This window comes from Arctopsyche grandis, chromosome 5 (assembly GCF_051622035.1).
Source record: "Arctopsyche grandis isolate Sample6627 chromosome 5, ASM5162203v2, whole genome shotgun sequence".
Lineage (NCBI taxonomy): Eukaryota > Metazoa > Arthropoda > Insecta > Trichoptera > Hydropsychidae > Arctopsyche > Arctopsyche grandis.
The window spans coordinates 10,857,648-10,871,015 of record NC_135359.1 but is presented as its reverse complement, the minus strand read 5'-3'; the positions used below and the strand labels follow the sequence as shown (position 1 = coordinate 10,871,015).

Sequence of the window (13,368 nt, the reverse complement as noted above, 5' to 3'; positions counted from 1 at the left end):
ATTTATATATAACATATAGCTTTATTTTAATTCGTTTATCAATTCCTTTCCGAAACCACCCGTTGAAATCAACGGGCACAACACTAGTGGTAACATAGTAATAATCAGTTTGACAGTTCTCAAATAGCGTGGCTACACTAATGCATGCTTAAGAGTGGCAACACAGACCAACCAAGTCGTTATATATACATACGTTCGAACAGGGGTCCCAACAAAACCGCGCAGGACAAAATCGCGCAAGCCAAAATAGCGCGGCGACAAAGTCACGCAACGCATATATGTATAAACAACGAATGGACTATGTGTATTTTTTTTTTTTTTACATTTTATACCAGGAAGGCCTTGCATGTAAACCCCAATGCGCCTTCCTGGCCAATTACAAACACTACATCATTTTTATTTATTATACGAGTTGCTGAATTACGAGACACTGACTTAAACTCGCAATTTAACGAGACACCTATGAATTGTACATAAATTTTATTGTACGTTAATCATACTCAAATAGTGGTGACATAGTAGGTAGGAAGGATTTTTAGCCAATTTTTAACCGGGAACCGTTTCAACAATGAAATCAGAGAAAATTGGCAAACTCTGATAGGAAACGATCGACCAGGAGCACAAATATCCAGGTCTGACCAGCAGCATTACAGATATACTCGAGGTCAGCTCATGGGATCGAACCCGGCGCCTCTCGGTGTTAAGCAGAAGCTTAACGACCGAACTATGCTGCTGGCTATTATATTTATATGACATTATTCACCTGAGATTTCTATGTAGGTTCTATGTAGATTCAATCTATGTAGGTTAATGTTTTTTTAGGAAAAGTAACCACATACAGTTATTCATTCAACTAACTTTTTTCATTTACCGGTAAACTGGAAATGGGAGAAATTATTTACCGTTTACCGGTAAATTAAATTTAACAGTAAACTGCAATCCCTAGTAGATAGTTTTGTGAAGGATTAAATTTATATTTAATAAGCAAAAAAGCAGAACGTCTTAATCCTCGAGAGATTTCCCAACAGTTGATACGAAACCTCGCCGAAATTCCAATCTAACAAACACCGTCAATTATTTATACAGTATGCATACAAAATAAGTAGACACTTTTTTTCGGAGAAAGTTTGAAATACCACGCATGCATAATTCGTCAGTCATAAAAAATAATTCAACATCGAAAGATAAATCTAACACTGTCTTCATTAGAATGCGCTCAGCCACAGTTAATGGTTTTCAACATTAGTGCAAACGTAATGCTTTATTGTATGATAGATAATCACAAACAAGTGCGATTCGCACCGGATCGGATATGACAGGTTATGATTAGTTGTGTGGGTTATGATTATTAATCGGTTAATTGATTTGGTTTACTGTGAATTTCTGCATATCATAACTCTCAATTAATAAGTTAAGTCTATCTACATATGTACATCCCTACCGGTATATCTTTTGATGAAAGCTTAATTAAGTATTCGTCGTGTCGTTCGTTACTTTTAAGCGGAATTAGTTTGTAACATTTCGCGTGAGGTAGATTAAAGAGGGCTTGGATTATTCATGAAGTAATTAGAAGTTGGATATTTAGCGAGTAATTACTACCTATAAGCGGTATTTTGCAGCGAGGATAATTGAGTGAACACGTTTCTACTACTTGCCGATTCTATTTGTAGCTTTTGAATATTTAAAATTATGCACTTTCAATATGAATCAAAATGCAATTTAAATGAAGGAAAAAAAATGATAGTATTGCTTTATTTGTTATTTTATTTTATTTTATATACGGCCGCAAGGACCATTGAACAATAATAATATAGAACATACATAATAATAATACATAAAACAATAAAACAAAAAAACGCAATTATTAGTATAAAAAAAGAAAAGAAAAAATATGGGTTTTAAAACTAATTATGAGTTTAAACAATAAAATAAAATGCATTTAGCATTTGTATAAATTAGAAAAATGTTGATGTAACAATTTTTTTAAACTATATTTACTAATATTAAAAAAATCAATTTGGCTAAATTCGTTTCCCAGTTTATGAAGTCGGGGTAACGTTGATTTTTTTTTTATAACTAGTGGCATAATTTTTGATGTGGAATAAATAGTTGCATCTGGTATATCTCCTCGGTATATGAAAATTTATGTGGTCCACTAATTCACTACAGTCCATAACTCCGCTGAGTACGCCAAACAGACATAATAAATCGTTGATTACTCTCCTGTTACACAGTTTGATCATATTCAATTTAATATACTTGTTGGTGACAGGGACAGATTTTGTAAAAAATTTTAAATCAATGAATCTAATAAATCTATTCTGAATCCTCTCAATGGAATTACTACATATGTACCTGTAAATTAGGGGACCATATTTTCGAATTGTATTCAAGTCGATTCCTTACCAATGAGAAAAATTATTGCATTGTATAAAGTATCCGCATTATTCAAATCAAATTATCCATTAGTGTTCGTACCCGGAACAATAATGATGACTTTTTTTGCTTAATTGTGTTGTTTACCTAATTATTTAATAGTTGAATTTCTATTATATGGGAATCTGAAAACGCAGTATATAAAAAATAGACAAAATTCAAATAGACAAATTTCAAAAAGCATTGTGATTGTGATATTGTAGATATACACATATATTTGTACCCACTTTTAATCTGACGCAATATTAAATTTACACAAAAATAGAACAGTACATTGAGATTTTAAATATTAAAAAGATAACAGGAAAAATTAATTAACTTAATTTATTTTCTAAATGATTTGGTTTGACATTTCATTTGACAAGCTCTATTTATTATATACATAAATGAATATGTGCGCTACTTATTAAGAATTGGGACGGATAATTAATAAATTGTTATTATTGGAAATACTCCAAAATTATCAATTATAAATCTAACGATTCCATTTATGATATATTATACATATAATATGAATACCTTCCTTATGTATTATAATAAAAACAAATATAATGAATAGTTTGAATTTAAAACTGTCGATTAATATGTTGAAAACATATTGACAATAACAAACAAACAATAACTAATCAACTTTCAGTCAATCTTGCAGATTTCCTTGGATTCTGTTTTCTAGATTTGGATTTACCGTTAATTTCTAAATCAATATCAACTTGTACAATACGTGTAGTTGTTGATGTAATTTTAAATATCAACGAAAATCTATACCGAGCCGGTGGAAAATTAGTTGGTAAGAAACCTTCCCTGGCACCTAAATTGACGATTTTGAAAACCCCAACCTAAAATGAATATACATATGTAGAATATACAAATAATAAAGCTTATAAAAAGCTTGTAAAATTAATTAAAAATACATACTTTACCTTTAATGGACATTTTTTGGGCAAATTTGAATAGTGACGCACAAGAGGAAACAACCACTTTTCATTTTCCATCAAAAAGCACAACGGTTGTTCGAAATTGATAAAACCGTCGTTGTACTTTCCATTTTTCCATTCGAACGTTCTGAAATTGAACTGTAAAATGTTTTAAAATAACTATGTATGTATAAAAATGATCAATATTCTGCATTGAATCATTCGAAATTTTACTGTTATATTTGACCACCATGAGTGAAGTAAGTTAGCTTCAATGTTTAAAGCCAAAGAAGCATTGTCAGAAGGATTTGGCATTAATTTACTGGAACAGTTTACTACGTGTTTTTCATTGCAATACATACTCACGGATTTCATTGCATTCATATGCGGCTTCTGCAATAAAATTAACTCAATATAAATATATAAGTTTTTTTTTATATTCTTACTAAAATATGATCATACAATAATATTCTTTCCATCGCAGAGTAGTATCGAAGTGGCTAATGCCATAATCAGTAGAACACCCATAACGGTTGATGATTCTCATAAAAATAATGACTAATATCAAAAATGTCATTAGCTGGCATACAAATAAAAAATTATAAAAACATGCCATTACCGTTCAATATAATGTGTACAAATACATATAAAAGTAATATAAACCTTTAATAAATTAATTTGAATCTTTTTCAATTATTTAGCTTTAAAACTTGTATACCTATAGAATAATTTTTCTTTAATCAATACAATCATAAGTATAAATGAAGAACTAAGTAATGATAACCTTTAAAAAAAACATTATTAGAATATCCAAATGAGCAAAGTAAGGGTAAAGTATTAAAATGTGTATTATTCAAATGTAATTTGATGATCTTTTCTAATAAATTTTCACAACAATTGAAAAACCATTACCGTGGACTACAAATTGCGACAAGTTAAGCACTTAATTCATGCTTATTGTTCATAAATTTGATCAATATTTCGTATTTTGAGTAAAGCTGAATATTATTTATTAATTTTTCCTGAAAGAAACCGCAAAAGATGTTACTTAAACACTCAATTAAAACGATAAAAGCCAGCTAAAAAATTCATATAATTTTTAGTGTATTTTAAAATATGTATTATAGTATAATAAATATACTGTCTTCATAGGATTTTCACTTCAAGAATGCTAAAGCATCAGAAGCTGTTTCATTATTTATTTATATTCCATTTTTTTTTCATATTGTAAAATGGTCAGTTAGAATATATGTTTTATTTTATTTTACATAGATATATACCAGGAAGGCCTAACAGGTAGACCCCATTGTGCCTTGCTAGACAATTGCAGCATTTTTATAGCATAAATCGTTGTATTGCGAGATTCTGAAGAACACGAAATTAATAATTAATTAATTGATGAATTAATCCATAGAGACATCTATAGATTTAAACTTATACATAAATTTTTACATATTGTACATAAATCAAATTCAGATATTTGTGACATAGCGGGTAGGATGATTTTTGCCAATTTGATGGAGGAACCGTTTCAACAATGGAATCAGACAAATTGGCAAACTCTGATAAGAAACGATCGACTTGGAGTCACAAATATCCAAGTCTGTATTAAAGATTAGAACGGGATCGAATCCGGTAACCTCTCGGTGCTAAACATAAACGCAACCACCGAACCATACTGCTAGCTATATACATATATATGATTACTTTGTCGTGCAATCTAATTTCTGTATTGGGAAAGATGTCAATTAAAAAAAAAAATTAGCACATCACAGAAACGTTAGAAAAAAATAGCATTTACAAAATATATAAAATCATATATGTACATATAATAATGTATAAAAATAATAAACATAAAAACACATCGTCATAATGATTTCATTGTAATCTAGGATCTGAATGATATTCATTAAATTTCGAATAAAATCAAAAATTCATCAATAGACTGAGGTAATTGAAACGAAATTAAGTGGGGCTGACGGACCGCACACAAATGAAATATATTTTAAAAATTCAGTCGAACTTTAAGAATAATTTCAATTATGCACACGATACAGATCGTGTGCTTGGTAAATTTAATTTCTTCGCTTGCACCAGTTAGCGGAGAGGTGTGGTAGTAAACGTGTGATCAATATTATATTGAACAGTTTTTGATTAAATTATGAAATATTACATTGTTTGAACAGAAACCGTTCATACTCACTCTGGAAAGGGCCGACGTGAAATATGTGGACGACTCGTGTTTGAAGAATGTCACAGCCAGCGTTTCCAAAGCCAGCAGGACCTCTCCTTATGTGTTAAACTTCAGCATGTACGTACTACAACCCTGGCTAGACAATGTAACGGTAAGTTTACCAGAAATATCTTAATTCTAATAACTAGAGCCCGGATAACCAAGGTGCCGTTTATTGTTCAAATGTTGTAAATGCATTGTTAAAGGTTTGCCGAACCTTTTTTACACGGCATTTACAACAATTGAACAATAAGCGGCACCTTGGCTATCCGTACTCTACTAATAACAACTACTTTATCATCATCATTCACAGCCATTCGCCATATACATGAAGGCATTTCCAACACGCTTCCATTCATCAATTTTTGAGAAACATCGTTCACTCTCCAAGTGGTCCCACTGGTTGCTGCTGGCCAGACCTTGGTTTGTGACTCCAGGTCGATCGTTTTCTATCGAGTTTGCCATTTTATCTGATTTTCATTGAAACAGTTCCAACAAATTGGCTCTACCCTTTTCTCGAAATTTGACGATTTATATATTAAAAAAATGCGCCGAAAATGTAAGTTTATCGAAAAATTTATCCATCGATGTCTCTATGATGCTTTGTTAAAATTATTTATTTATTTATTTTTACATATGTACATATTTTTACATACATATTATACAAATATACCAGGAAGGCTTAACAGGTAAACCCCAAATGCGCCTTCCTGGTCCACATAATTATTACATAGATACATGTAAATCTAAACAATATCTGACATCTATCGTCAGATATTACAAATATCGTATTAATACGATAAATAACGATGAATAACTTTCATGTAACAATACGAATTTTATATTCGATAATCAACCACAGAGACATCTATGGTTAGCAATATGGCGAAACCTAAGATATAACAATAACTAAAAGTTCGCAACAGAAAATTGGGAAGGAAACGCCAATTTTACAGGAATCGTTTCAATGAAAATCAGAAAAATTGGCAAATTCTGATAAGAAACGATCGACCTTGACAAATCGAGGTCTGGCCAATAGCGAGTCTTAGCGGGAATCGAACTCGTAACATCAAGTACGATATAATTCAACATTCACCACTAGACCACGCTACTGGTTATATTGATGTTTGTATTATATTATATATTGATGTTTGTAACTGGCCAGGAAGGCGCATTGGGGTTTACCCAGAGAAATGTAATAATAATAGAAGGGCCCTTACCAATAAATAATTGTTGTCAATATTACGCGGTACGTCTCTATAAATACGCTACAACGCAAGGAATACAATCGGATCAATTTACTTATAAAAATGTATCCCATGTTGTTTATTGTGTGTTTTTGAATGCATTGTGCAATTTCTACCGATGCTTGCCCATCTTGCGAGTAATATAAACAAACAGATAAGTTTTTATTGGACATACGTCGAGCACCAAGCATCAAATACGACTGATGCTAAAATTATTTAGGATTGTCTGTGGACAATCGTCACTTGACAACAATATGACGCCTAAAGCCACTTCTATTAATATAACATTTCTCTGTCAGGCCTTCCTGGTATATACATACATATACCAGGAAGGCCTGTATATGTAAAAATAAAGTAAAATCTCATCCCACACATTTTTCTAATTTCCTTCATCCATTTCCCCTATGACCTTCTTTGCACCATTTCAAATTCTTTCGAGCAGCATTCAAGCACTTCTTTCATCCATCTATCGTCCATTCTTCTAGCTATCTATCCTCGTTATGCCCAGCATACAGTGTTCCATAGTGAGTTCACTGAACCATATTGTAAAACATATATATTACATCTAAAAAATGTACATTTTGCAGATTTCATCGACATCTTACGAATTCAAGAGTAATCAATACAAAAAAAGTTTTATTCAAACAAGCAATACAGTGTGTGACGTAATAAAAGAAGGAGAACAATTCTTGATAGGTTTGCTGAGAAAGTTTAGTAACTTGCCAAATAAGTGTCCACTGCAAGTATGTATTAAAATGATTCTATATGTACATTTTCATAGTTCTACAAAAACAAAAAGATACACTTCACATGATAATTTCTTTAAAAAATTTATTATTATTACTGACTGCATATTACCAAACTATATAATCTTACATTTGCATTGCACAAAGAAGGTTAAAGTATCAGCAGACAAATTATTGCTCATTTGAATTGATTCCTTTTAGCAGAACTACATACAAATACTACTCAAATATACGTGTGAACGTTTAAATAAAATTTGTATACAAAATATTCTATATATTGCACAATTTTTTAGGTTGGCATGTTTAACGTGAAAGATTTTATATTGATAGAAACGTACTTTCCATCTGGTTTTCCTATCTCTAAATGGAGGTTCAACATCATTGTCAAGCGGACAGTATCCAATGAAGCGATTTTGAAATTTGACCTGTATATAAATGCCGAACCCCGTCTGAAACGTAAACCATCAAAGCAAGGCAAAAGTAAGCCAAAATAATTAACTATATGTTATCTATAATACATTAAATCAGAAAAAATTGAAAATATTTTAGATATTTGACATACATATTGATAATTGACTTTGTTTTAAATGAATATAATTTGTACAATTATTATTAATAAACAGTGAACACCTGTATGACGCTTTTAATTCATAAAATTTAATACTAATAGTTTGATGCTAATTAAATACAAGCGTTGATTTATAAAAACAATATTAATTCATTTAGAAAAATATATCAAACAAAGCATTGATGTTTTGATTATTTTTAATAATCTTCATATTGAAGCAAAAACCAAAAATATATATCATAATTTTTAATAATTAACACCTAAATTTATAAAAAATAAATATTTAATTTGTTATAAGTGTAATTAACATTCCAATTTAAATATCAAAACAATCATAGTCATCATCATTACTCTCAAAAATTGAAGTTTGAGATTGCTTCCCAGTAGACAATGTATTATCAGAAGCATTTTTTGACTTATCATCATTGATATTTTGTGTATTTGATTCGTTTAATTTATCATTACATAAATTTTCGACATGAGTCATTTTACTAGAGCCTCCATCGGTTATATTTGTAACTGTAGAGTCTTCAGCTTTTTTATTTCTAGACGTGAATGAAAAATTTAGCAGTTTATTCAATGAATTAGGGTGAACTTTTGGCAACGTATTTTTACTGACAGGGGTCGTTTCTGAACATTTTTTTTCAATAGAACCACTTTTATTATTGTCTGGAGATTCAGGCTTATCTTTTATAGGACTACTACTAATTAATTCTCTAATGGCTTTGGGTGATTTCTCAAATAGAGCATCGTCAGATTCATCACTGCTTAAACTAAAATTTATTTTGAGGCCATCGAAGACGTCATTAACGCTCGGCAAACAATTTAGTATCTGTATTTCGTTCATCTCATCTTCGCTAGACTTTTCAATTTCATTGTTTGATTTCGAATCGGAAGCGTGATCTGTTTTAAGCAATCCCTTTTCTTTTTCTACTCGTTTCTTTTTAGAAATTTTTGTTGTATCGTTTTTCCTTTTTCTTTTTAACTTATTTTCGTTTTGTACATTTACATCAATCACTGGTGATTTAGCCTTTTTTCGTTTAGTATATTTATTACGTATTTTCTTCTGTTTTCCGGTGATTATTCCAACTTTCGGATCACATTTATTCAATGACGAATGTTTTTTCAATGTCTTCGCCAAAAGTTCTGTAACAATTTTATTATTACTATCAGAATTCTCATCTGAATCGGAATGAGGTAAGTTTTTTTTTGAACAATGCGCTATAACTTCACATTCTGCTTCTAGATCTGATTTACTTAAATTTTTACTTGAATTACCGACAAATTTAAAATAATTGCTTTCAACAACATGTTCTGTATCTAAAACTTGGTCATCAGAATTAACAAATGACTTAAACAGGCGAAATTCATCATTTTCAATATCAGAATTTAATTGCTGTACATCAGTATGCAATAATCGAGCATAGAATAGAATTTCACCATCCCAAATATCATTTAGATTGAGATTGGACAATATTTCTTTGGCCGATTTCAGATAAACAAAATCAGGATATTTGGAAAATGTTGTATGTAAAACACTCGATGAACCGGTGAGAACGCAATCTTGCATTGACAGATCCATAAGACTAACAGCAGTGATAGCATCCATCGGCAAAACTGTCGTCCGATACATAAGCCTAGCGTGAGCTTGTGACAATCTAAAACAATACAACATAGATACATATTCATAATTTTATTGAATATTTAGCTTATTGTGTTTACCTGACAAGACTGTCCAACATCCTAACAGTTGTACGTGAGGGATCCCTATTTTCAGCTCGTCTCTGACTGACGTAATACGCTTGCAATATAGTTATAGCTGTCTGCGTCATGCTAACATCATAAGGTCCAATCAAAGATAAGTAGAGCTAAAACATTGCACAATATAAACATAGAAGCACAAATTACAATAAAAGTATTGAATGAAAAACAATATGTATGTATTCACTTGTAATTTTTCTATTGGCCAACTTTTTATGTGATGATTGAGAGATTGTTTACCGAATAAAATATAATCGGCCACCAAGCCATCCCATTCTGTATTTTGCATATCCAATAATATAAATATCAAATCAAATCTGCAACAAAATGTAATGTGAATGTATTATGTAATGAAAATAATTACTTAAAATAATATACAGAACAAACCTGCTAAGTAAAGGAGTACCCAAAGACACATTCACACTTAAAGATTGCTCAGTATCATAGTTGCCTTTGGGATTGCATGCAGCGATTACTGCACATCTTGTATTCAACTTGCAAACCATCCCTGCCTGAATATGACAACATAAGCGTTTGATAATAACAATCGTCTTTTATAATAGGTTTTAAGAATGTTTCTAAAAGTTGCAACAATGATCTTTTATCACCTTTGCAATAGATATAGTTTGTTGTTCCATCGCTTCGTGAATACTAGCCCTGTCGTGTTCCCGCATTTGAGCCAACTCGTCTATACAACAAACTCCACCATCAGCCAAAACCAAAGCACCAGCTTCTAATTGCCACTCTCCATCTTCCTACAAATTAAAAATCCAAAATAAATCAATACTCTTATTAAAACAAACTGATAATATATACCGATAATCTCACCCTTAATGCTGTACAAGTGAGACCAGCTTTCGTACTACCTGATCCAGAAGTCAGTACAGACCTGGACGTCAAAACAGCAGCCGCTTTCAACAGTTGAGATTTACCTGTGCCCGGATCTCCAACGAGCAAAAGATGACATTGACCTCTCACAGTCGATTCATTCGTTTTATCGTCCGATGTGGAACTTTTCGAAGACATGACACTATCAACGTTGACATTGTGGTTACAACTGGTGATAATTGTCAACGTCAAAGCCAACTTCACCATATACAATCCGTACACCTTAAAAATTCAAATCGCAATACTTAAAAAAATCACCCTCATATGAATACCTATATAAAATATAATACAAACATACTTTAGGACAAATGGAAGCTAATATAACATCTCTTCCAATCATTGGGCAATTTTTATATGTAGCCCAAAACTCGTTGAAGTCTGATTTGATATCGGGGGCAAGAGATATAGCGGCTGATTTTTCAGTGTTGCAAACTTCTATGTGATTAGCATGGATTACAAGTTCAACTTCACATTTCTTATTAGCTGATATTGGCTGCCAACGCCTCATAACAGTCCCGCTGCAAAATAAACAAAAGTTATATACATAAAAAGAATTTCTATGAAAAATAATTGAATTTACTTTCATACCATATGCTGACATCATCACCAGGTTTGCAACAATCTACTAAATCATCCTCGAGTGTAACCCAAATGGATCCCGGAATACCGCCAACACTTAATTTATTTATTTGTTCCTATAATAAGATATAATGAATTGTGAATAAGTAAATAATATCAAAATGATTATCATGGTTTAGATATCTTAGCAAAGCTTTTAATAGTGATTTAAACAATATTTTATAACAAGTTTATTGTACAGAGTACTGTGCAAACTTTTAGTAAACAAATATTCAAAAATTCATATCCACTTGAATTCCAATAGAAATTTTGAAATTGAATTTAACCCTTTGAGTGCTGACGTCTTTTCTGTTGAAAGCCCGCAATGCTGAAAATTTCACCAACATTTCCAACTAGAATTATTTAGAAATCCAATAGAAAGCAGGTATAAAAATTGTAGCTGATCCAAACAAACCCTAGATAACTACCAGCGAGGATTTCGAGTTTTGTAAAAGTGTGTTTAGACTCTCTAAAATATCTTTCAACAATATAAAATAAACAAAAGAAATCAATTTTATGTATTTTGTATGATGTATTTTTCCAAAACTAGTTCCATCTTCTTTATTTCTGTTAAAATGTAATGCTCACAATCTAAATTCCAAGCGACAATCTAAAATACTCAGCAGTTATGGATTTCCATCAGGTAATTCTGCTAAGGTTATAAATTCAGAAATTCTAGTGTAAGCGAGTCTTTATAAACGTTCACAAATAAATGATGTTCAATCCATTTTATTTCAATGCTACCTTTAAAGGCTTAGCAGTTAATATTATTGTTTACTTTGTACGTGCAAAATTTACAACGCCTTTTGCAGGCCCATGGAATTGTCAGCAAAACGCTGATCGTCGTTGGTCAGCATTCAAAGGGTTAACGAGACGTACTTGAATTTTCATTTCTTGATAATCTTTGCAATTTTCTCTGGAAATGTCGTAGACTGGAGTCATTGTGGTGCTACGACATTGAATATCTGGATTGCTACATTTTGACGGCGTTTTCAACACATATCGATATTCATACTTTCCTTCTACAATTTGAATGTGCAGACATGTAGAGCATTTGTAATGTCTACGATACTCGAGCATTTTCGATTGGGTTATTCTAATAGCAGTGCCTGGAATATAAAACGGTTGATAGGATAGCATGTGTATTGTATACTATATGAGCCAAATATTATTCAAATATTTACCCGTAATTTTTAAAAAGCATCCCAAGTCTTTGTTCTGTGGTATAGTGGCTCTGTGGAGCTCGGGACACACAGGCAAGCCGAAAAATCGAGCGTGAACATTACACTTTAATGTGAGAACTCTATTAAAATCGGGCGGTTCCTCTTCTAAAATTTTCTTTTGGGCTTTCACTAGAGAATCGTCACATTTTGGTAGAATGTTTTTAGAATTGCACAGGATTTCATCTCCTAGATTTGGATCCGCCTCGAATAATTTTATGAAGCTGAAGTCAGGATAATCATCAATGTAACATAGGCTTAGATTAACTTAACTTATGATGATTTGATTTCTTTGTGATTGGCAATGAACTAAGATATGGATAATTACTCGACATTGAAACAGAAGTTAGCATGAGAATCTTCGGCAGCCAGGAGTTGCAGTAGTCGATCGCGATGGTTTGAAGTTGACAACAACAACACTTCAAAAGACTCCATGCGCGCCAAATTACCAACTGTCAGATGACAGCCGTCGTAACTCTATATAAATTGGCCATTTCCAAAACTAAATTCTGAATTTTACTTTATCGTGCAATGTCGTGCACAATATCGTGTATGTATATCAATTGCAAAAATAACCATTAAAATGATTATTTTAAATGAATTACTTATTAATTTTAAAGTTATTAATCATAATAAAAATATTTCAAATCTTTATGAATAATTTGGTGCGAAAAACTATTATTTCACTCTCATTCTACTGAAAAATTATTATAAGATAAGCTTCATTATTAAACTAT

At 31.4% G+C, this 13,368-nt stretch overlaps 1 protein-coding gene and 1 long non-coding RNA gene across 2 annotated transcripts; both read right to left on the bottom strand.

Annotated features, from left to right (window-relative positions):
• Positions 1-2,873: 2,873 nt before the first annotated feature.
• Positions 2,874-3,823, bottom strand: LOC143912169 (uncharacterized). The gene is made up of 2 exons (XR_013260608.1): positions 3,352-3,823; positions 2,874-3,272 (listed from the first exon to the last, which is right to left on the bottom strand). It is a non-coding gene; the product is annotated as an uncharacterized LOC143912169 (long non-coding RNA).
• A 4,614-nt stretch (positions 3,824-8,437) lies between these two features.
• Positions 8,438-13,106, bottom strand: LOC143911555 (uncharacterized). The gene is made up of 11 exons (XM_077430478.1): positions 12,960-13,106; positions 12,596-12,855; positions 12,291-12,520; positions 11,382-11,488; positions 11,092-11,311; positions 10,734-11,015; positions 10,514-10,660; positions 10,293-10,417; positions 10,093-10,222; positions 9,867-10,012; positions 8,438-9,802 (listed from the first exon to the last, which is right to left on the bottom strand). The coding sequence occupies exons 1-11, from the start codon at positions 13,064-13,066 to the stop codon at positions 8,461-8,463; spliced, it is 3,096 nt and encodes a 1,031-aa protein (XP_077286604.1). The 5' UTR covers positions 13,067-13,106; the 3' UTR covers positions 8,438-8,460.
• Positions 13,107-13,368: the final 262 nt, after the last annotated feature.